At 44.5% G+C, this 25,704-nt stretch overlaps 1 protein-coding gene across 2 annotated transcripts in view; it reads left to right on the forward strand.

Annotated features, from left to right (window-relative positions):
• Positions 1–25,704, forward strand: part of CCDC25 (coiled-coil domain containing 25) — a gene marked incomplete in the record, with an annotated part of 783,974 nt that overhangs the window by 268,447 nt on the left and 489,823 nt on the right. For both annotated transcript variants that reach the window (XM_044062680.1, XM_044062681.1), the window contains 1 exon segment: positions 15,590–15,629. In XM_044062680.1, the coding sequence (XP_043918615.1) occupies positions 15,590–15,629 (40 nt within the window).

Below are 25,704 nucleotides of genomic sequence, written 5' to 3' on the forward strand. Positions count from 1 at the left end.
TACCCTCTTACCTTTCACCCGCAACTGTACTAAAAATTCCCTGTGTTCTATCCACTCAGAGGAAAGCAGCAGAAGTACTTTTGGATATACTAATAAAAAAGCTGATAGAAAGAGGTCCCACCAGACCAGATAGAATCTGGAACTTACTCAAGATTCTTTTTAGTGCCAAAAACGGGGGACTGGAGACTAATTTTAGATCTCGGCAACTTTAACAAGTCTTTTCATTGTACCAAGTTCTTGATGGTCACAATTCAGTCCATTCTCCCTTTTCTGGATAAGGATGACTGGTTGTGTTCATTAGACCTTCAGGGTGTATACCATCAGATAAAGATGAACAGACGATCCAGAATGTACTTGCCCTTCTGGCTGGGAGTCAGTCATTACCATTTCAGAGTTCTGCCCTTTGGCATTACCACAGTCCCCCAGTGCATCAGGTGAAACCTTAGATGTTAAAGAAAGCTGCCATTGATATTTGCTCTGTAAGTTGCACATGTTGAGATTTGTTAAATGTTCATATTGCTGATTATGCAGTTAAGCATATGTTTTCATATTTCTTTAAATATCTCGATAAACATGCACTAAGGAATTTCTTGCTGTCATGTGAAAGCTTATCCCTGGTTAACAAAAGTATACAAACAATGTGCATCTTAGCTGTACAGTTTCCTAGATATGACAGTTTATTTATGAAAGTAGAGCAAAATTTGCAGTTCTGAGGTTGGGTGCCTTATAATATGTAAAGAATACTTCTTACTGATAACATTGCTATTTGTACAGTTTTAATAGCTTTTATTGTTTACAAAATATTTCCATTGTTTATCTTATGCTTTTTTAAGTTGCTTTTTCAGAAAATACTTGAATACAAGGATGAGTGTAGGCTGCTAGAAGTGTGACTTTCTACACCATAGAGGTAATGTGTTAAGAGAAAATCACATCATTTGCAACTCGAACTGATGCAATGAGTGCATTATAGGATCACAAGTTTATAAGGGTTACAAGGCAACTGAGCCGTGAGGCCATTTCTGCCATGCGAGTACTCACCCTTAGAACTTTCCTACCTTTTCAAGGAAGTTTAGGCCAGTTGTACCAGGATTCTTTTTCCTTTTTAAAGCAGACAGTTGTCCTACTGCTTAGCTTGGAGGAGACGTTTGTTCCAGGTAAGGCTTCGGTGCTGCATCACAAATCTATCCCTTCTCGTCATCTTTGTATTTTGGAGAAGATTTGGATCTCTGCCTCTAGTGTTAGCTACTCTGTTGGGTTTATGGAGGTGCAAGAGTTCTTGGATTACCAGTTCCCTTATAGTTCTATGAGTAAGACAAGTATAGAGATAAATCCTCCAGTCTTGGGTCAAGTCTTTTAAGCCATTGATCTTTTTATCTGGAGTAATTTACTTCATTTGATCTTCAACCTGTGGGTACCGGATCCATAACTGATCCAAGCTGGCAAGTTCACTAGCATCTGCTCCAAGCTCCTCCTCTTACCCATGATACACCTCCTCTAATTTCCAACCCCCAGTTCTTGTTTGCCGTGGCTTGCCAGAAGCATAGTTATTTTGAGCTCCGAGTTTGTGAGTTGGGTTATTTGAAAAGTAAGCAGTTTTTCATAGTTGGTTGAGTGTTAGATGTTAGTGTAGATTCCCTCTTCTCCTCCCCTCACTGGTGCATCGTGTTTTAGGGTTTTTTCTGAAGTTTTTCAGTGTGTGTTGCTTGCCCTACCCCCTCAGCGTTCTGTGTGCCTTTGAGTGTGTGGTGAGTGGGTCTGAGTAGGAAATATTTTTTTCTCTTTTTCCATCTCTTGTTGTGTGTGCTTTTTTTTTTTCCCTGTAAGAGTCATGGGTGACCCCAAGCTGGTCTTTAAGAGGTGTACTGAGTGTGGCCACAAATTGTCACCAGCTGACGACCACACTCTTTGCCTTATGTGCTTGGGTGTAGCACATTTAAGTACAGACTGTACCATTTGTGCAGGTTTTAACCCGCGCGCTATTAAGGACAGATGGGCTAAGCTGGCCTTGAAAGGCTTTCTACCCACTACTGAGGTGCTTCCCTCTTCCACTGCATTGGTCACAGCAGCTGCTGTGGCTGCCTCTCCTTCCTGTCCTATCCTTGCTTCTCCTTCCCAGGCTGGGACTCAACCTCCCGTGTTTAAGCCTGTGGAAGTGGAGTGCAGAAGAGGCAGAGAGAAGGAGAGAGAGAGAGCACAGGCCAGTAAAACATAAGAGGTCCCCGGACCTTTTTGCTTTACTCCCACCAAGAGTCAGTCTAGCATCTGTGACTCTCCTCGGCTCCGATCTCTGAGAGTTTCCCTGGAGCCAGAAGAGCCACGATCACCATCTAAGGTCTCTGTTCCTCAACCCGCCAGGTCAGAGTCAATGGCCTCATCGAGGTCCACCCGATACTTATCTGAAGTAGACATGGATGAAATGATGAGGAGGGTTCATTCTTACTCTGATCCAGATGGGAGTCTTACCAGCCCCTTCTCCATCTGGAGGGGGGAGCTTGCTTCCTTTCTTCACGCCAATTTCTCCTTCTCTGATCCGTCCACCAGGTTCAGAGTACTTTGATCTGAGGTTGGCCTTGGTCAGGGGGTTGGCGCCGATGGTACCTGACTCATAGATGCCGGCAGCTGCCTGGAGTGTGTCGTATCCGACCAGTTCAGATCAGAGTGGCTCTCAGAGCCGGAGCCTGGGTGTCAGATCCGAGGGAGCAGAACCTTTTCCATCGGCTCCGTCTGGCCAAGTCCCCTCTCCCTCGGAGCACTGTCCACTTAGGGCCCGACTCCGATTTTCATGTCTGATCTGGAAAGAGTGGTTTCCTTAATGGTGGCCCAGTTGGCTCATTCTCCCTCTGTGTTCGTGGTAGAAAGGGTTCTGTCCACTGGCTCGAGACCCTTGACTATTTCCTCGGACTCTGCCCTGACTCCCTCGGCTTTGTCTATGAATCCCATCATTTTACCAGACTGACAGCCCATGCTCGAGGAGCCCCAGGCGGTTCCCCCTGAGGAACAAGTGGCTTACCAGTTCCCCCTGGAGAGCCCCACCAGAGACGTGCCTCACAAGCATACATGTAAGAGGCGGCACTTGGACTCCCCCTGAGTCCCTCACAGAGGACACGGATTTGGATGATGGGGAAGGTTCCCCCAGGTCACCTCCCAAGGATGTCTCCTTTGGAGACGTCATGGAAATCCTACGCCAGCAGGGAGGTTGGTCCACCCCCAAAGTTTCCTCTGAAAAATCCATTTTCCTGGAGGCTTTCGGCACAGGCCCATCTACTTCCTGGGTGTCCCCTCCCGCAGATTCCCTGGTGGACTTGGTCACTTCACAGTCCTGGAAGGAGCTGGACACTGGAACCTATCCCGAAATGTCCAGACAAAATAGTCCCCCCTCAGATAGACCAGCGTGGAACAAAGGCTCCCCTGTAGATACTATGGTGGTAACGGCAGCCACTAAAAAGGAACTTGCCTAGGAGAGTTCCTCAGTGCATCCCCTGACCGAGAGTCTAGGATGATGGACTGCTTAGGGAAGCGGGTTTATGCGTCAATGGCTTTTTCCATCAGGGTGCTGAACTACCTGGCCCACATTACTAGACTACAGCGAGACATGGTCAAGGAACTGGCTGAGTCTCCCCTTAAGTCCATGTCGCAGGAGGGCAGAGACATGTTCTCCGCGAGGATGGCTACTTTAAAAGCAATTTCCAACACATCCATGCGATTTCATTCACATGCTACTGAAGGAGCGGCTAGGGCAGCTGGGTCCAGCGTGTCCATGAGGCGCAATGCCTGGCTCAGATTATGTCCGTTCTCAGAACCTTTCAAGGCGTCTTTTGCCAACGCCCCTTACGACGGCTCTACCCTTTTTGATAAGAATGTCAAAGACCTTGGTCCAGAGTGAGAAAGATGGGAAGACACTGTCAGCTGTTGGGATCCGCTTCTCGAACCCTCAAAGAGCCTTTTCTCAGAATCAGCGAGGGCAAAAGAAGATGTGGTTCCGGAAGTCTCAGTATTCCCAGAACACTCTGGGCTCTTCTTTCCCAAGAGGCAGACGGGAACAAGACAGACGCCGGCCCAGAGGCAGAGGGGGTCTGAGGAATTTTGGGTCTCAAGAACCATTCTCGGACAGGCCTGGGCAGCAACCTTGATGGGTTGTTCAACTGCTCTACTCTGGAGGCAGTCGGGGGTCGATTTGTCATTGCACCTAGTGGCATGGGAGTCCATGACATCAGAATGCTGGGTGCTTCAGATTGTATCCAGAGGATACTTAATCCCTTTTGTGGTTCCTCCCAAACCTCTCAAACACATCCTGGATGTTCCACCCACACAAAGGGGAGGCAGCAGCACTGAGAATTTCCAAGCTGTTAGAGAAATGAGCCATCAAACCCGTCTCCCCAGATCAGTCTGGATTGGGCATCTATTTCAGGTTCTTTTTGGTGCCAAAGAAAATGGGGGACTTATCTACCCTGAACCTGTCAGTTGCTAAAGAAAAATTCCGGATGGTCCCCTTACAGTACATCGTGCTGTACCTGCAAGAGAGCGACTAGATGTGCTCGTTAGACCTCCAGGATGCCTACTATCACATAAAGATGCACACAAGCTCCAGGAGGTTCCTCCGCTTTCTGCTAGGAGTCAGTCGTTACCATTGTCGAACCCTACCCTTTGGTCTCACCACAGCCCCTAGGGTGTTCACCAAAGTGATGGCAGTAGTAGCCGCTCACCTGAGCCTTCAGGGGATTCAAGTTTACCCGTACAGGATGATTGGCTCCTAACTTCTCCCACCAGGCATCTACTTAGTCAAATCAAGGATTATTCGCTAAAGCTTGCACTTCACTTGGGAATTACAATCAATGCATCCAAATCTCTTCTGGATCCCATTCAGGTGGTAGACTACATTGGAGCACAGATAGGCACACTACAGTGCAAAATTTTCCTGACCACGGAGAGTTCGAAACCTGAGGATGCATGTTTCCCTGATCTGTTTTGAGTGCCCTAGGTTCTATGACAGCGACCATAACGCTTCTTCCGTGCGCCCAGTTACATATGCGAGTACTACAGTGGACTCTAACAGAGCAATGGTCCCTGTTGGATCTTCCATTATCGTATCCAGTCCACCTCAGTCAAGTCTGCAGGTCGTCCCTTCTTTGGTGGATGTACTCTCCAGAAATCCTGGAAGGACTACCTTTTGTTCCAGTCTCTGTCCAAGCCACAGTGACCACGGATGCCTCCCAACTTGGGTGGGTGAGGCATTGTTTGGGCAGGACAGTCCAAGGCCTGTGGTCCCCTGTCGAGAAAGTTTGCGTATAAACGTTCTGGAGATGAGGGCAGGCCTTTTGGCGTTGCAGGCCCTTCATGCCTTTCTTCCTCTGGGAACCATTGCAATTCAGTTAGACAACATGTCTGTGGTCTGTTATGCCAGCAAACAGGGAGGGACCAGATCTTACCCCCTTTGTTGTGAGGCTATGAGAGTTTGGGAATGGGTGATCTCCACCGGTCGCTTTCTGATAGCAATGCACATTCCGGGACAGTCCAACATCCTGGCGGACAGGTTGTCTGACTATACTGATGCCTTGCGAGTGGTCTTTGAATACTTCAGTAGCAGAGCAGATCTTTCAGGAGTGGTCAGCCTTGCTGCGATCTCTTCCCATCTCCTTCCAACACGAAGTGCAGTGAGTCTTCGCTTTGAACCCCCAGCCGGGGGAGTCCCCCAGAGATGCTCTAGTCCATGCTTGGCCTCCTTTGTCTTCTGTATGCCTACCCTCCAGTACCTCTTATTCCAAGGTTTCTACAAAAAGCTTGTGGACTGGGGAACAAAGTGATCCTCATTGCCCCGTTTTGACCTCACCAGGTATGGTTTCCCTTCCTTAGGTTTCATCTTCTGGCTCCACCTTGGATCTTGGATCCCAGTCAGGCTCTTATTTCACACCCCTCGGGGGTTCCTCATCTGAGCCTGGACAGTTTGAAGCTCATGACTTGTCTGCTCCAGTTCCCCTAATTGCTAGGACTCCTGGATTATCCTCTTCAGTCAGGTCTGTTCTGGTGGCAGCTCATAAGTCTTCCACCAGGAAGATTTACTGTAGCAAATGCAAACTTTTTTTTCCTTTTGGGCTTCTCAAAGGAGTTTAGACCCTTTTAAGGCTCCTGTTCCTGCTATTCTTGATTTTTTTTTAGCAAATATTTTTCAACAAGGAGCAAGCTCTTCTACCATCAAAGTTCAATTAGCTGCCATTTCTCATTTTCATGTTTGTGATAATTTTGCTTCTGTAGCCTCTTTCAGACTGTGTAAAGCCTTTATTAAAGGTGCTTTCCTATTATGCCTCCCAGTCAAGGATCCTGTTCCCCCATGGGACCTTACTATGGTTCTTCAAGCTTTGGTCGCTCCGCCATTTGAACCTGCAGCAACCACAGATCTTAAGTTTTTGTCTTGGAAAACAGCATTTCTAATGGCTATCACCTCTGCTAAAAGGGTTTTGGAACTGCAAGTGTTGTCTATTAATGTTCCATTTATGATTTCCCATAAGGCCAGAGTTTAGCTTCGTACCAATCCGTCCTTTCTTCCCAAGGTGGCATCACAAGTTGACATCAATCGGACCATTAATTTACCTGTTTTCTTTCCAAATTTTGCTAACAAAATGGAATGCAGACTCCACTTGCTGGATGTTCATAGACAGTTAAGATTTTATTTACACAGGACTAGAACCTTTCATAAACCTGATAAATTGTGTCCTTCTCTAAACCCTTTTTGGGTAAACATATCTCTTAGGCCACTATTGCTAGGTGGATTTCGTTGTGGATGCTTCAGGTCTATAAGGATAAAGGTTGGTCTCTTCTGGGTCAGATGAAAGCTCTTTTGACTAGGTCAGTGGCTACTTCTGCAGCCTTTTAGTCGAGAGTCTCACTGGATGATATTTGAGGTTATGTAGTCCAATCTCGCCTACATTCTTACCCGTGGGTTCGGAGCCTAATGTCTGCTCCGACTCGGCCAATGTTTTTAGCTCTAAGTCTTTCTGTTAGCTGGGCTAAGATGGTATCCCATGCTGCACTGCTCTCTATCTCCAGATCTCATTTGCCGCTCGTGTAGCTCGGACGTGGTCTTGCTCTTAGCTGTGGCTAAGTACCCTTTTTCTTCATTATCAGAGAATTTGTTGCAAAACAAAAAGCTATTTTAATAACTTTTGTGTGTTCTTGTCTTGTTTTGTGGGAAAGTTATGTTTTTGATAGCTTTTTCTGTGATATCCCACTAGCTGTTTCCAGTGGGCTAGGCTCGTTTTCAGTTAGAGGACCTAGTCTGTACCCTTGCTTACCTTGTGTCATAAAACTTTACCGGGACTAAAAAACGTTTAAATTAGAGGTATTTAGTCCTTTCCCCCTTGTGTTTGTGTCTAAGGATCGTTTAATTTGGAGATCTTGTGGAATTTGTTTGTTGTAGGCTTTTTCCCGCCTTGTGACGGGTTTGACCGTTGGTCCAGTTATTCAGTGATTAATTGTCTTTGGTGCTTTATTATTGGTTAATGATGTACAAAGATACTAAGGAACACAAGCCCTCTGGCTTCAGGAAATGTCGTAGATGCAGTTATAAAATGTCCATTACCGATGGACACTCTGTGTATTGTGTGGGAGCAATTCATCTCCAGGAGTCATGCAGCTTCTATCATGCCTTTAGTCCGTGCGTTCTTCAGGAAAGGAAGAGTAAATTGATTTTGAAGGGACTTCTGAAACACTCCTTTGAGGAGGGTCTGGAGAGTGCTTCCAGCTCTAAGGCAAAATCCCCTAAATCAAAAAAGAGATATTCGGCTCCAGTCTCCTCGGATTCACCGGAGAAAATAGCAAAGTCTACTTCGACAACCTCGGCTTCATTGTCCTCGGGGCTGCAGGAAGTGTCAGTTGTTATGGAACCTGCTTCGGCTCCAGTCTTCTTGGAACCTGTTCAGAGCCGATAGCCTAGCATTAGGCCAGTATCCCCTCCTCGCTCGCAGGTCCCCTTCGGAGAGGATGTCTCAATCTCCTTCTCTATCCTCTAAATCCTCCAGGACCTTATCAGATGTAGACCTTGATAGAGTGGTGCAGAGACTCCTTCAGTCGCCGGTTCTGGCAAAATTGTTCTCGGCTCCGACCCAGTCGGCTCCGGAGCCCGCCCCTCAACCCGCTTCAATACTTCCTCCTCAGAGCACACTTTAGCTTAGCTTTCGGAGCCGGAATGCTCGGCTCCATGTGATGTCCCTAGGTGAGTTCCGACAGCCCATCCTAGCTTATCGGTGCCATTGGCTCCGACCCCGTCGGCGCTGTTCACGGGGTTCAGGACTCAGGATTCTTCGGTCAGACCTGAGGGAGAGGTTTCAGGACACCTCTCTGTTCCTAGTCTCCCTTTCGGTGCTTCGGCGCGGTAAAGTTTGACTCCTGTCATGGCTTCGGAGGCTGGTCGTTCTTTGGACTCGGGGGGGGTGGGGGGCAGCCTTCGAGGCCATGCAGAGCGTGGTGGCCAGGTACTCAGCGGCATCATGCAGGTTGGTCATTCTGTCCTCTACTACACCGGTGCAGGTCTCTGATCGCCATCTATCTCTAGCCAGTGGAGCCCCAAGGCCTCAGGGTACCCCCATGAGTGGTCCCCACATTTCTGAGGGCCCCTCAGAGTTTTTGCCTGAGGAGCCACCCAAAAAGAAGACGTGCAAGAGAAAGCACATAGATTCCCAGGATGAGTCTCTCACATCAGACACCGACCTCGAGGAATCGGAGGGGTCCCTCTGAGGATGTTTCTCTGCCATCCTAGAGATTTTGAAACAAAAAGGTGACTGGCCATCCAAAGACCCCTCCGAGGAGGAGTCTTCTTCCTGAAGGCCTTTGGTGCTCAGCCCTCTGCCTCGTGTGCATCTCCACCCTTCAAGCTTCTGGATTTGGGTTGTCGAAGGGTATGGGAAACCCCTGACTCTGTGGAACCACTCCCCAGGAGACGCAGTAAATTTTTGTCTGCTCCTCCTAAGGAATTTCTGTCCAAGGGAGTCCCTGTGATGCCATGGTGGTGACAGCTGCCACTCACAAGGAATTAGCCGAGACTTCTTCCACCGTCCATCCCCCTAACAAGGAGTCTAGGACCATGGACTGGTACGGGAAGCATACCTTTTCTTCATCGACCTGTACCTTACGGTCACTGAATTATTTATCACACTTTACACTGCTCCAGAGAGATCTCCTCAAGGAGCTTCGAGATACTCTTACGGGTAACGTTTCTGAGGCGGAGGCCTGGAAGGTCAACCCTCAGATGTCTACCCTCAATTCCATTGCAAACTCCTCCATGTGGCTAATCTCATATGCAGCCGAAGGAGCGATTAGGGCAGCAAGTTCAGGAGTTGCTCTTAGGAGGCAGGCCTGGATGCGCCTTTGTCATTTTGCAGAGGCCTTCAAGTCTTCATTCACCGACGCCCCTTTTGATGGTTCCTCTTTGTTCAGAACCAAGGTGAAAGACACTCTCTCCAGGTGTGAGCAGGAGGGAAAAACTCTCTGCCGTAGGAGTCTGTTTTTCCCTTCCCTCTAGGCCTTATCCCAAGGCCCAGAGGGGTGGCAAAATGTGGTTCAAGAAATCAGAGGTTTTTTCCCGGTGCACAAGGTGAGCCCCCCTCCAGAGGCAGGGGAGGGGGTGGTTATTCAGGGAGACGCCACCCTAGGGGCAGAGGAGGCCGCCGCAACTTGGGAGACCGTGATTCCTTTCGTGGTTCTCCCTACCGCCGCTCCTGATGGGAGGCCCGACTGCGTTCCCAGAGCCAGTCAGGGGTCGAATCTCATTATACCCGGAGGTCTGGCAAGACATCACCCAGGACCAGTGGGTTCTACAAATAATTTCCGAAAGATATGTCATCCCCCTCCATTCAAGAAAATCTCGGATGGTTCCACCCAGTCAAAGGGATTACGCATCTTCAGAAGTTTCAAAGCTGCTAGAAAAAGGAGCCATCCAACATGTCCCCTCAGACCAGATCGGGTTAGGGACTTACTCCAGATTCTTTTTGGTGCCAAAAAGGACATGGGACCTGAGACCCATATTGGATCTCAGCCAATTGAACACCCACATGCAAAAGTCCAATTTCCGAATGGTCACATTGCAGTCTAGTCTCCCATTGTTGGGAAAAGAAGTGTGGATGTGCTCCATCGACCTCAAGGATGCTTACTTCCACATAAAGATAGACAGGGCATCCAGAAGTCACCTACGCTTCCGGCTGGGAGCCAGTCATTTTCAGTTTCGAGCCCTGCCCTTTGGTCTCACCACAGCCCCCAGGGTGTTTACCAAATGCATGGCAGTGGTGACTGCTCAATTGAGACGTCAGGGATTCCAAGTGTTTCCATATCTGGACGACTGGCTCCTTACTGGCACCACCAGGCATCTACTACTTCAGGCCAAGGACGCTACTATCAACCTATGTCAACAGTTTGGCATCACATTGAACTGGGAAAAATCTGCCTTGTTGGCCTCACAGGGTGTCACTTTTATAGGAGCTGAACTAGACACCGTCCTCATGCGGGCGTTTCTACCACAGGAAAGAATCAGTCTTACAACAAAAAGTTCACGCCTTGCTCCTTCTGAGAAGAGCAAAGGCAAGATGGGCCCTCCAACTGTTGGGGACAATGGCTGCTACGATTGTTAGTCCCTCTGGCAAGATTACATATGAGGCTGCTTCAGTGGCTTCTCTTTGCCCAGTGGTCTCTTCAACGTCTTCCACTTTCTCACCCTATTCTACTCACAGACAGGTGCAAACAGGATCTCAGTTGGTGGTTTTGCACCGACAACCTGAATGTAGGAAAGCCCTTTGTTCCTGCGCCCCTGATTGCCACAGTGACCACAGATGCCTGCCAGATGGGGTGGGGGGGCATTATCTAGGCAGGACAGTCCACGGCATGTGGCAAGAGCACGAGATGCATCTGCATATCAGGGTCTTGGAGATGAGAGCTGTGCTACTAGCATTGCAAGCACTTCAGAGTTTTCTTCCTCTTGGGACTATTGCAATCCACTCTTAGACAATATGTTAGTGGTGTGGTATCTGAACAAGCAGGGAGGAACCAAGTCTTATCCCGTTTGCAGAGAGGCTGTGCGAGTCTGGCAGTGGGCAATGTCTTCCCAACGTTTTCTGGTGGCAATTCCGGGGAAGTCCAATGTGATCGCAGACAGGCTAAGCAGAACTATTCTGATGCCTTACGAGTGGTCCCTGAACAGTCAAGTTGTGGAACAAATCTTCCGCAGGTGGGGTCAGCCTTGCTGTGACCATTTTGCCAGCCCCCTCAATGCCAAATGCAGCAGCTACTTCACGTTGATCCCCCCTCAGGGGGAGTCACCCAGGGATGCTCTAGTCCATGATTGGCCCTCCGGTCTACTATATGCCTTCCCTCCGGTCCCCTTGCTGTTAAAGGTTATTCAGAAAGCGCAGTCCATGGGAAACCATGATTCTGACTGCCCCACACTGGCCTCGTCAAATTTGGTTCCCCTTTCTCCATCCCTATCTCATGGATGCTCCTTGGATTCTGGACCCGCAACCAGACTTACTGACACGTGTCAGGGCAGCTCCATCCCTCTCTTCGGACCCTCTGATTGACAGCCTGTCTACTCCACTTCCGTCATTAGTTAGGCTTCATCATTTTTCACCGGAGGTGGTTCATATTTTATTTTCCTCTCATAAGCCCTCGACCAGGAAGATTTATTACAGTAAATGGAAGAGGTTTTCAATCTGGGCACATACCAAAAAAAGATTGACCCTTACACAGCTCCAATTTCGTATGTATTGGAGTTCTTGTCTATGCTCTTTAACCAGGGTTCAGCGGCCGCAACCATTAATGTCCAGTTGGCGGTGTTTTCTACCTTTCATGTCGCAGACGAGCCTAGCCTGATGGCACATAGACTCTGAAAGGCTTTCCTGAAGGGCACTTTGTTACTTCGTCCTCCTGTATCAGAACCTGTCATGCCTTGGGACTTTAACTTTGTTCTACAGAGTCTTACTACACCCCCACTTTGAGCCTGCAGCCACTTGCAATTTAAAATTCTTAACTTGGAAGACTGTCTTTCTAGTAGCTATCACGTCAGCCAGATGCATTTCGGAGCTTCAGGCTTTATCAATCAAACCCCCTCATTTGATTTTTCATAAGGACAGGGTTTCTCTCAGACCGAACCCCTCTCTTCTTCCCAAAGTGGCATCAATCAGTAACATTAATCAATCTATTGAATTGCCAGTGTTTTTTCCCCAGTTCTCAAACAAGCAGAATTCAAATTTCATCAATTGGATGTACACAGACAATTAAGTTTTTATTTGCACAGAATGAAAGACCTCAGAAAATCTCATCAGTTTTGTTTCCTTTTTGGAAAACAGAATTGGGTATCCTGTCTCCAAAATCAAGCTGTCCAGGTGGATCTCCAGTTGTATTTCTTTCATTTATTCCTTAGGGAGTAAAGATTTACCGTTCTGGGTGAAGGCTCACTCTACTCGGTCTGTATCTACATCTGCAGCCTTTCAGGCCAGATTGTCTATGGATGATTTTTGTGCTGCGGCTACTTGGGCATCTCCTCACACCTTTGTTACTCAGAAGTTGGATGTGGTATCTAGGGGCAGGTCTACCTTTGGTTCCAAAGTGCTCAGCAGTATTTTCCACTGAGCCTGCCAGGATTTAGGTGCTAGGGACGCTGTCCCACAGGTAAAAATGTAGGCGAGATTGGACTACATCAAGAAGTTATGTACTCACCATAACGTTCGATGTATGTAGTCCATATCACCTCACATTCGTACTTACCCGCCACTCCTTCCCCCATCCTGGAGGATCTGGAGGTTAGGTCTGGTTTCAGAGCTGATTTGTTCTTCCTTTCCTTAGGTGGTGTTATGCATGGAGAATGAGTGTTGGGGCTTGCAGCAAACTAGATCTTGGGATAGAGAGCAGTGCAGCATGGGATACCAGCCCAGCCAATAGAAAGACTTAGAGCTAAAAAAGTTGGCCGAGTCGGAGCCGACATTCGGCTCCGAACCCACGGGTAAGAATGTGAGGCGAGATGGAATACATACATCGAACGTTATGGTGAGTACATAACTTCATGTTCTGCAGCTACATGGTCCTCATCTCATACCTTTTTTTCACTACAAACTGGATTTGATTTCTTTGGTTCTGCGGTGCTCCGGAATATCCTTCCATGAGGGCCACCCAGGAGTTTAGTAGGTGGGGACTCTGTCCCACAGGTTGAAGATCAAATTAAGTAAACTACTTCAGATAAAGAAGTTATGTACTCACCATAACATTCCATCTGAGTAGTTCTACGTTATTTGTCTTCAACTGTCCCTCCCTCCTTCCCCCTGGCCTGACCATATGGAACAGCCTATTTGGCTGAAGTTTTAGCTGTGTAAGTTCTCTGTATAAGTTGCAGCAAACTCTGTCTGTGGGTTGGAAGGTAGTGGAGGTGTATTTTGGGTAAGGGGAGGAGCTTGGAGTTCGGCTCGGATCCTTTAGGGATCCGGTACCCACAAGTTGAAGACAAATAAAGTAGAACTACTCAGATGGAATGTTATGGTGAGTACATAACTTCTTTTTTTGTTAAAAAACTTTTTGTGTTTTAGAATGAAAAAGATGTGTAAGAAATGGTAAGCACACTGGGTTTAAGAAATGGATTTAAGTAGTTAACACATTGGATTATACAGCATTAAAAATGACGCGGAAGAATCCCTTTTGCAAATTGTAAGGAGAGTGCATGCTAGAATACAGACTGAAATTGTTTAATCAGTGTCTTGAAAATGTGCAAGTAGCCTCGTTTTGTTGGTGGTTTTTTAGTACCTGAATTTCAATAAAGGTTGCTGATGTTTTATATCACTGGGCAGATTATCCCATATGGCTGGGCCAGTTCTTGAGAAAGCTGTTTAACCTATCATAGTTTTGAGGAGAGGTCTGCCTTGGATAATACTGTCTTCCTAACTTGGTCTTGGGGAGTAGCTCTTTTCCCTGATACGTAGTGTACATCTCCGTGGGGTCCCTATCCTTGTCTTATGGCTTTGAGTAGGGAGTATTGAGAGAGGGTAGTTCAGTTGGTTATTTACAGCCATTTTAATTTTTGTTAGACATAGCAGTGGTGCATATTTTGATCTGATAAGAGGATGAACCTTTGTTTTCAGTTGATTGTAGTTTTTGAGTATTGTAGAATGAATGAAGGTACAGCAATGATGAGCCATACTCTGTTTTTAAGAATTAGAACATTGCTTACAATGGTTGCACAAGTGCCCAGATTGTGAAGGTGTGAAATCCTGCAGCTTAGTTTTAATTGGGACTGAACTTCACCACATATTTTGTCAGAACTTACAAAAGATGCACGTCCGAACTTTAGGAAGCATATTAAGTATTTTTGTTCAGTTACATTAGGGATTATAACTCTGTCTTTTAGAATACTGTTTTTCAGGGTTGGTAGTTTATTGGATATTGAGAATAGCATAGCTTTTGTTTTGTTGGGGTTTATCAGTAACTTATTTTGATGCCCATTTACAGAGATGAAAGAAATTTCCTTTAAGTTTTTTATTCTGAGATTGTCTACTGCTTAATATTTTATATAATATTTTATATAAGTAAGATGTCATCAACATACATAATTATATTAAGTTTAGGGATGCATGGTGTAAATCATTTAAGGAAAAGGGGGAAAAACTAGCGAGCCAAAACAGACTTGGGACATGGCTGAAACATTTTTGAATACTGGACCAGGTCACCCATAGTGTCAAAAGAAGCAGTAGAACTATAAACATAAATAAATGCTTAGTTTATCGTTGTCATGATCAGCCCCCTTTTCCCCAGTTTTACCTGATGATGGATTTATGATAGGATAAAAATTTTGTAGCATGTACAAAATCAAAATTAAATAGAAAAATTTGTGCAATGCTACTTTAAAGTGCTATGATCGCATTTCCTGCAACTTTGCAGCAGTTAACATTTTTGTTTGTGGAATGCCAGCACATTTCAGGTTATCATATAGACTTGTCAATGAACAAGCTTTGTCAGGGCAGCAGCATTTCTGTGGTTGTTTTGATAGTGTGAACCAGCACCCCTCAGACTATTCAGTCTGTTAGGCTGGTGTTCACCAGTACCAAACCTGCTTCCCCTTTTGCCACCCATTTACTTTGGCAGGAGTTTGGATTCTGACCTTCTTCAAGAATCTTGTCGTCCTTTTTTTTAATGGTTTTGCACAACTTTCAAATTGATAAGGGCTGCAGAGACTTTCTCGTTTAAAAAAAAAAGTCAGTGAAATGCAGACAACTTTGATTAACTGCATAGTGCATTATAACATGGTGTTTTTGTTTTATTTCATAGATTTTAAAAATTCTAAAGTCACCACAAACCAAAGCACTTGCAGAATCAGCAAACAAAACGCCTCTTCAGGTCGGTGAACCAAAACATTTTATTTAATGACACAAAACAATTTTATTTAACGCCACAAAGCAAAACATTTTGGTTCACCGACCTGAAGAGGCGTTTTGTTTGCTGATTCTGCAAGTGCTTTGGTTTGTGGTGATTTTTGGCATTGTTTCCAAGCACATTTTCCTCCTTATTGTGTTTTATTTTAAAAATTCTGTTGCAGTTTATATTTTCATCTTCTATTTTTTTTTTTTTGCAGATGAAGACCTTATAAAACATGGGTGGCCAGAAGACATTTGGTAGGTTAACCTGTTGCCTGTTGATTTTCTCAGATGGTATCTTGTGAGTGATCTGCACTAAATAGTTGAAGGTTTTGAGTTCACAGTTGTTTTTCAATTTTGTCAGTATCTTTTGCCAATAATGCTGTTCCTTCTTGATAAGGTAGAAACTGAGATTGTTTTGTGTTTGCAAAGTATAGCAATATAATGCTGGGAGCCAAGAGAAAATTACATTTTTCTTTTAACATTTTGTAGCTTAGACTGTAGAATGCCATATTTTTAGTATTTTCCCTGTTTTAGATCAAAGCATTTAGTTGAAGTGAAAGTGTTGCAGGCTAAATTGCCTTGCGTCACATTCCTGTTAATATCTACTCTTCTCCAGAAGAAGTTTTCATGTGCTTATTAATTGTCTTTTATTAGGTTGTCCTGACAGAAGTTGTATTGCCTGAACATCTTCCTCTTTTTCAGCTTTGTGTTGTATACCTTTTTTAGGCTAGCAGGAATATTTCTTCCCAGAATTTTTCTGGTAAATACAGAACAATTATCGCGCAGATCTCTGAAGTACTGGAGACATGTATCCTTAATTGGCTGCTTGTATTGTAAAACTACGACAAAAAAAAGTCCTAGGTATTGTGGTGTAGAGAAAAGGGATTTTGTTTTCATGGAATGTGATCTGTTTTGGTAATAAGTCTGGAAGGAAGAGACTACAAAGTTTTGGTAATTTCTGTAGGATTGTTATCCCAGTGGCAGCTGGTAGGTTCAAATCAAAGGGGGCTGCAGGAGACAGCTTAATGGGTGGGGACAAAGGGAAGGGGTGGAGCTATGCTAAAAACCGCAAAAACTGGGGCCTTTAAATACGCTGCCCTGGGTGCTAAACCATCATTATGAGAGTCCAGTCAAGACAAAACGAAGTGTAGAAGAGAAAAAATATTTCAATGTGTTGGCTACATGACAGTTTACTTAATATCTAGATGGAAACAAACAGGTTGAGATGAATGAAAAAAGAAATTGCTTTTTAAATACGTTACTGGAATGCCAGTGAAAATCAAGTATACAAAAACAAGCAGCACTCAACTCAAACCACTTCTCCTTGCACTGTAGTTCTAATTCAGTTTTATAAAACTACCAAGTAACATGCGGAAAGTAGCAATCTGTGATACCCCCACTTGTAAAAATATTTTTTTTATCCAAAAAAGACCTGCTGCATGACAACAACTATCTACTTGTTTCATGGGGAAAAACATGATCAAAGTAAAAAATGAGCAGCAAACAAACAAGCTCAAGATAAATTTCTTAAAGGATTACTGCACAGGTTATGGACCACGCATGGTAGATTAGCATTCTATTTATTTAACTGGTAAAGTCTGCAAAGATGACTGCAAGTCTCCAACAAATGTAATGAGCTTCTGAAAATACTGTAATCTTGTCCTTTATTACAAATACTGTGGTATGCATTTCAATACCTAAGGCTTATAAGCAATCTAGTTATGTAAATATTGTCTGCATGGCAACAACAAAAAGGCTTTCATTGTTGGTAATTCTTTAACAGTATGCTTATTAAAGCTTACTTGCATCTTACAGTCTCAGACAAGCTTACCAGATGATCATTAACGCATTGCTACTTAAACACAGAGCAACAGGCACTGCAACAACATGCATTTTCTGAATAAGAAGAAGCATAAATCAACAGTATAAAAATATGACAGAAAACCAGAACATTCTGCAAAATCAAGGACTGATGAAAAGCCATGACTGTACTTGTGTCTACCTCGGATGGGGGATGCTCTATCTGCACACTTACACTGCATAACTGCTCCTTGCCTTGCTTGGACACATCCAAAGTCACTACATGGGGGAGTGGGGTACAGCAAGTATGCCACAATTTGAAATTTCTCTGGCTGACGGTGGTGGCCCTGACATATTTGTAATACTCAACCTCAGTATGCAGTATACTGAGTGTACAGACTGTATACAGTATGTGTGCAAACCCTTCTCACTAGCAGACGGTTGAGAATGGAAAAATGGACTAATGAATACTGATTAAGAGACAGCTCATTAACCACCTTGGTCATAAAAGAAGTACAAAGGGACACCCTGTCCTTATAGAAAACCTCAAAAAGGAGGAACATCTGTAAGGGCTTACAACTGAGACACCAGTTCCGGAAGAAGTAAGGGCCAAAAGAAGTTATCTTCCAAGAACAATGCTGTAAAGAAGCTGAAGCAGCAGGCTCAAAAGGAGCCAGAGCCAATTTTTCTCAAACAAAATGAAGGTCCCCTGAAGGAGGGACAGGCTTCCTGGGAGGTCTAACATGAAAAGACATCTAAGAAACTGCTTGGCCTCAAATCTAGAGGCTAAAGGGGGGAGTCAAAGGAGAGACAGTCGGAGATGGTGGATAGGTGGGCCTTAAGAGAAGAATATGCCAACCCAGCATTGAGCAATTCACACACGAGACAGAAACATAGGAACATCCACAATAAGTGGATCCAGGTGACAAAAAAAAAGACAAATAGAAAACCTCTTCTACATGAATAAGTAAGATTTCCTAGCCTCCTGCAGGACTTGAAGCCTGTCCTCAGGAAAAAAAGACCCACAATGTCAGCTGAAGAGTGGACAGGTGGGGGTGGATGGACAGATCCTTTGTCTTGTGTTAATAGGTGCATCCTGTGAGGTAACTTGTGACTACCCTTGGAATGATGCAGAAAAGGAGGAAACCAATGCTGTCGGGGCCAAAAGGAAGTCACCAGCAAGATTTTGGGAGTATCCTATTTTATCTTGGACAGGAATTTTGGAATGCAAGACACAGAGAAACATTCCTTCCCAAAAAAAAACTAGGACATCCACCTTCCAGACCAGAGGACATGGGACTTTGGCACAGACTAGAAGAAGTTGTTTGCTCAGAGGAGAGTCAGATCTACTTGGGGAGTACTCCTTTGCCGGAAAATGTCCAGAAACACCTCTCTGTAATGCAACCACTCATATGTGATTATGTTATGGACCTGCTGGGGCTGGTTTCTCCCTCTCTCTCCAGATCCCTGATAAGACTCCCCACTGGTACTGTAGGGTTAATATCTCAGCTGAGGGGGTCAAGCCAAGACCTCCAGCACCCTTTCTGTCCAACCAGTGCATCATGTCTGTGTCCATGTAGCTGACACACACCTGGGGAAGGCTGGCACAGGTTTACTAGCTATGCCCCCTTCTGCCCAGACTATAAGGTAATTATCACTTCCAACCCCTACTTATTGGCTACTATAAGGCCCTTACAAAGCGTGTCCAATCCTACTGTCTGATGTTACTGTTAATCCAAATGGTAGTTTTGACCAGGACTTACAAGGCTATTTGGAGTGGCCTGTACAGTGTCACCAAATAAATATGCAAGTACACGAGCTTATATATGTCTCGCAAATATCAGCCACAAAGATAGGTTTAAATATATTTAATAATAAATAATAAAAGAAGACAATACTCAGAAACAGTTACTCCAGAGTTCAGAATCACAGGAGATATTTTAAAACCTTGCAGGACAGTCTCAAATACAGGCAATATCTAAACTAATATTTACTATATTCCTATCTATATCTAAAAAGAGTTACTGTGCCCTAAGAAACTTGCTTACAGAGCAAAGCAAGTGCAGTGGTGATGAGTGGATGTTCTTGTTAGGTCCAAGACAAAATACAAAATGCCCCCCCTTTCTGTCTCTCTCTCACACGCAGAACATTCTTTAATCAGTATCAAATGTTACTGCTTTGTTAGCTTGGATGACATCACTTTTTGTCACCTGACTTCAGTTCCCAGGCTAAGCATAAATGTAACAGAATTTTAACATCTCTGTGTTAATACATATCTCTCAGATATGCAGCTGCTAGGAAGTCATAAAGCAATAAAACACACTTACATTTTAGACCTAGTAATTACTTCTGTCCAAGAGAGTAGAAAAACCTGTAGCTCTAGACATTGTGTCTGCTTCACTGAAACTGAGAGATGCCATTATTGTAAAACAATTTCAACTTATTTTCTTCAAGTTTTATAAGTTGGTCAATGTTCCAGCAGGGTATGCTGTGGTTACATTCTTGAAGTTCAGTATATAACCTACAGTTCTGTATAAATCATATCAATATTCACAAATGACATAGAATTATTTACAAAATGAGCTGGCAGTGTCACAGTTGGGTCCCATAGATGCTGTGTGTTTGGCCTTAGCAGGTCATAAACTCCCTCTCTCTCTTTCAAGAGATACAAGGTAGGGGACAGGTGGTAGGGATGTCGTGGGGTACATATGGCAGGGACAAGCGAGTGAAGTTTTCACAGAACCTGTCAGCCAACAGGTTAGCTGTTTCCACAGGCTTTTAGTGTATGTGATATTAACTACCAGTTTGGTACAAGTCTGGGGCTTTCCTTTTAGGTTACAGATGTAACTAAAGAACACCTTATGGTTGTCTTTTTAGTTGGGGAAGCTAATTTGGATTCTTAGTTTGCTTTGGAGAACTTCACATGAAGTCTTACTCGCTTGTTTAAGCTGAGGAGGTAGTGTCTCCAGTTTAGGGCTCTATCAGTTTCTTCCTCTTACTGTAAAGCCTGTTAATGGCAGTTGTCCACCAGGTAGGTTTGCTGTTCTTTGAGGAGGTTGTTTTGGTCATGTCAGGGATGGCCAAGTCAATGCAGTTATACAAATGTTTGTATAAAGCATTGATTTAGAACTCTGCATAGTTGCCAGTTCCATCTGAGGGGGAGGTGCAGTGAATCTATTTCTACCATCCTGTAAGAGGTTATAATCTGTTTTTGAAATATTTAGTTTAGTTGCTGCTAAGGGGTCAGGTGAGATAGTTACTTCAAATGAGGCATATTTGTGGTCAGATCTCACTAGGGAAGACCTGACAGTGGGGGTGCTATAATGGTCCCCCATATTGGTAAGCACCTGATGCAGGATGTTGACGCCCCTTGTGGTGGGTGTCAACAGCTGGTCCAGGGCATTGGAGTTAAAGAAGTTGAGGAAACTTTGGGCAAGTGAGTTTGAGCACCAGTAATTTGTCAAATAATGGCTAGTTAGTTACCCAAAACCATGGTGTTCATTTTAAGTGTTTAGGTTTGGTTGTTTTCAAGCAAACTGTTTCTTGTTGGATATCTAAAGCTATTTCCTTTTGCTATTCTTTTCATGACAAGAGCCTTCCTTCTGTTAAGGCTCATTCTACAAGGGCTGTGGCTTCTGGTGTTTTTTTTTTTCAAGGGTTTAGATACTAAATCTATTCTTGAGGCAGCTGCCTGGATTTCTGTGCATACGTTTACCATGCGATTTCTAGGGCCAGAGCTGGCTTTGTCAGGCTATTCTCCATGGCTTCCTAGAGGGTTGTACTGGCCCTTCCTCCTCCCAGTCTTCTTCCTGAGATATTGCACTTTCCCCATTGTAATGAATACTGCAACAGTGATATGGAAGGACATGGTACAGTTGTGTATAGTCTTACTATAACAGTAGATGACCTTCTCTTCACTGTTGCAGTATTTGCTCCTTTCCTTCTTCCTTGATCCTTTCCTTCTGGATATGTTTCTTACCTACTAGTATCCTTGGACTGCCATTCCTATTGTGGCTTTTCAGTTCTGATGATGGTATGTGTGTACGTCACCTTTATGCCCCACTCTGCGCACAAGGAGCGTACATTTGACGTACGGCGTACCCATTACAATCTAAAGGCTTTGTTATACTAGCCAGATGCCAGGCTGCCCTTGTCAGAGGATTCCTGTTGTAAAGAATACTGCGACAGTGAAGAGAAGGATATCTACTGTTATGGTATGACTTTACACAACTGTACTTTTCTTTGAGGCTCCAAAAATGGAGAGATTTAAGGACTGAAGACCCCTAAAGCACTTGCTGTACCACAAGTTTTTGAGGCATTACTGGATGCTTTTAAAATGGCATCCCTGGAACGAGACTGCCAGCCCTCCACCCCAAGGAAGTCTGTTTTTTAAAGTCCAGCAGCATTTAAAGGTCTTGCATAGAAACCTACTGAATCCTGTTGTGACATCTGTGGATGCTGCTGGGAGATGCGAGTTAAAGGTGTTTCTTGCCTAGAACACCTTCCCATTGACTGGGACAGTAGGGTTTGACTGATTTGGGAAGATGTATACCTCAGCATCCTTAACCATCAGGACAATTGATTGTTAAGCCCATCAGATAAATTACTGGGAAGTTGTTCTTTGCTAATGATGGATATGTTTGGAGAGATGCGCTCTGTACACCTGAAGGTGAAACTGATCAGACTTGGGTTCGTAGTTATGTACTAGGCTAATGGCCTTGGAGCCTTTACAAGCCTAGCCCATAGAAGTGCCCTGGCATCATGCTGCCTGATGGTAGTTCCCAGTGCCTCTATCTAGCAGAGCCACTGGAGTGATCCCAGGGGTGAACTTTCTATTACTCATCCACTCATCAAGATTCTTCTTGAAGAGGGACAGCGAGATGCTCAGCTTGACATGTATGGGAAGTCTATTCCAGAGTATGGGTAGTCTCTGGGTGAGGAACCTATCCCTCCAGCATGTTCTGTTGATTGTGGTAATGAGGTTAAGGTCTCTGGAGCGTGTGGTGTGGAGGGATTACGATTTCTTTAGGTGTAGCATTTCTAACAGAGCTGGGTAGGACATGGCTTTGTAAGTCAAGCAAAGATTGCCTCTAAGTAGGCGATATGAGACTGAGATTAGCTGGAGTCTTTTGAGTATGTCCCTGTAGGATGTGTTTAATGCCTAGGATCCTCTTCTTGAGGTACTAAGCCAGCTATTGCAGGTGCCTAGTGTGGTACATGCCAAATGGGTCATTATACTCAGTAATTGGTCTAATGAGGGAAAAGTAGAGAAGAGACTATGACTTCTTTCTTCCTGGATGCAAAATCATTGGTAATGAGATGTGCCACATAGGACTTTCTGACCACAGTGGCAATGTGGTGGTCAAAGGAGAGGTTGCTGTCAACCTGCATCCCCAGATCTCTTATAACTCCTTCAGTGTTCAGTGGGTTCCCATTGATGTGGTAATTAGTGGGAATGGAGTTTTTACCAAAGGGGATAACATTTTTTGGCATTAGGCTTAAGGCCATGGTTTTGACACCAGTCCTTGGTCTCGGAGAGACCTTTTCTGTAGGATGTCTGCATCACTTGGGGAGTTAATAATGGCTTCCAACTTTCAGTCATCTATGAATTTGGTAAACCGAAGTCCCTTTGTGTTGGCCTAGATTTCTAAGAAGTAGATGCCAAACCGGAGAGGAAGCAGGTCTGATCCCGGTGGGACTCAACTTGTGACTGGTCGGCAGTCTGACGTGGAGTCTACTACTTTCACACTGTGTGTTTTCTCTGTGAGCCAATTTGCAACCCACCTAGTGATTTAGGGGTTGATGCCTAGTTTGGCGAGTTTATCAATAATTCCCGAGTGAGGAATGGTATCAAGGGCTGTATGCACTGTCTTACCTTCATCTACAGCCCTGGTGACTGACTTAAAGAAGTCAACCAGGTTGAGCAGGCATGATCTCTCTTTCACAAAGCCAAATTGTGTGGGGTCTAGAGTTTGGAGATTTTCTACATCTTTGTTAATCAGGTCCATGATGATGCACTCCATAGCTTTACATATCAGACTCATCAGGCTAATGGTGGCGGTAATTCCCAGGGTCTGTAGTTGCTCCTCCTTTATGGAGGGGGGATGACTGTAGCAGTGCGCTATTCGGTAGGGAAAAAGCCTGAGGTGAGGCTGTGACTGAACAGGACACACAGATATGGTTTCAGTTTGCTTTGTAGTTCATGTAGAAACACAGCCAGGGATATTATCTGGTTCCATGGAAGCTGTATTCTTGCCCTTGGGCAATGCAGCTTTAACCTATGCTGCAGTAATGCTGGGTGCCTTGCATTCTTCCAGTATTGTAATTGGTCCTTTGGGGGGGTTAAAGTTGGCACTGAATATGTCTGCCAGTATGTTGGCAGTATGCTCAGTATAGGAGATACCATTTTGCAGCAACTCGGAGCAAATCTGGGTATTGCCGTGGAGGTTCTTCATGTAACTATGGAAGGCTTTGTGATTGTTTTTAGTGTCTGCCGCAATTCTGCTTTCATAGCTGGCTTTAGAGGATTTGATTAGGGATCTCAACTTTTTGTTGAGGCTAATAAGGGAGTTTTTCCAGTCTTGGGACTTCACCTTTTTCTGCAAGAGTTTCTTCCTTTTGTTGTAGAGTTTATTAATGGCAGGGGACCACCAGATTAGCTTTCTTTTTTTGGAGGAGGGCGTCCTGGTACTGTTAGGTATGGCTAGTTCCATGCATTTATGTACATGTTCGTACAGTGCATTGGTTATGATTCGGCAGTCATGCAACTAATTTCCATTGGCATGGGTGCCGTGAAGTTAGCCACCTCTGTTTTTTAGGATCCCAAAGTCAGCTTTGGAGAAGTTTTTCAAGGTGGTTACCTCTGGTGGGGGGGGGGGGTATGTTGGTGGGATGTGGATTTCCATGGTGATTAGTTTATGGTCAGATCTGACTAGGGAGGGATCGACTACTGGTATAGAGCAACGGTTGCCCATGTTAGTAATAACCAGGTCAAGGATATTGCTTCCTCTAGTGGAGGGCAGAATGAGCTGGTTCAGGGCATTGGAATTGATGAATTCCAGGAAGTGCTAGGCCATTGTATTGGTGCTTGAGTAGTTCTCCCAGTTGTTGGGAGTGGTAGTTGAGGTTTCCTAGTATATGAGTGTTGGGTTGAACCTTGACAGATTTCAGGGTGCTTAGGAATGTGGAGTGAGAGTATAGGGACATGGTTGGGGACCTATAGCAGGTCGTGACCTCTATCTCCATCTTACCCAAAGTACATGTTTCTGCAGATAGGCAGACATGCCAGTAGATTTGGTTATTTATACTTATGATGTGGTAGGTGCATTATCTAGGGCTGGTGTATCTGTGATCAGGAAGCATGCCTGGCTGAGGATCCAGTTTGTGTCCGATGATATGGCACAGCTCGGTCATGTTGGGGAACTCCCTTTGCAAGAAACTGGAGGTGAGAGGTGAAGGGTAAAACTATGTATTTGGTGAAATAATTGCTCCATCTAGCCTTTTCAATGTACTTTAGGAACTATTGTACCAAAACTTGATTCTTTCACCAGTGAAAAGCAAAAGAAAAGCAGATAATGTGGGGAAAAAGTCTTTCCAATATATAAGTAGCAAGGCCAAAAAGGATAGCTTGAGAGCCATCTGATGGTCCCATGCACATTAAAACAAGGATAAAATTGGAAAGTACATTTGCATCAGAGAGATGATGGCACATAACATTGCTAAATCTCCTTGTGACATTCTGACTGAGAGTTTCTCAATCTGGAAATAAAGAGTTGATAAGTATATTTTTGGCACTTTTAAGTCTTCAGAGTTCTGCACTGTCTTTATTTTTGCTTGACTGAAATATTTATATATTTGCTGGCAGAATTTTGCTTTCTGATCCATGCTGAAACCTTCCTCCCACCATATTGCTGTTTGTGTTCTTAAAGTTGGTGGCTTTTACAGTTGCCCGCCCCTACTGTAAATTTGATCTGGGATGCTCCTCCCAGTCCCATCTCTTCAGCTCATTCTACCTAATACAGAAATCATTTGGGAAGGCCAAACCCCTTAAGTCACTTAACCTTGAATTATCTTCTGTCCAAGACACTTTATTCAGCTGCTTATGTTTTTCTAATTTTGTGTTTCTTCCTATTACTTCATCTTGTTTTGCATTTTCTTGCTACTTGCTGCCTGTTCTCTAAAGTGTTCAACTGCATCTTTTCTGTTGCATGTATTACTGCTTGTTTATAGCCTGTCTAAATTAAGTGGTATTCTCAAGTGTTATCCTAAACTCTTAGCTTTGGTTTAAGCAGTTGGGTTTTAGACCCACCCCTTAGCCCTCCCTGGCCTTTCTCCCTTATATTCTGACAAATATGGATGGACAATTTTCCTACAGTTTCTCCTGCCAGTTTGGTTGATATGGGCATCCTGAGACAGTGCAGCAGCTGCCTCGTATACATGGACAGCCACCTAGGAACACAATTTATGAGAGATGCAGTTACATTAGGAACCTGGAGTCCAAGCTCTCTCTCCACCTCAAGCCAGTATATCT

Source organism: Protopterus annectens, chromosome 2.part1 (assembly GCF_019279795.1).
Source record: "Protopterus annectens isolate FY-2018-M chromosome 2.part1, PAN1.0, whole genome shotgun sequence".
Taxonomy (NCBI): domain Eukaryota; kingdom Metazoa; phylum Chordata; order Ceratodontiformes; family Protopteridae; genus Protopterus; species Protopterus annectens.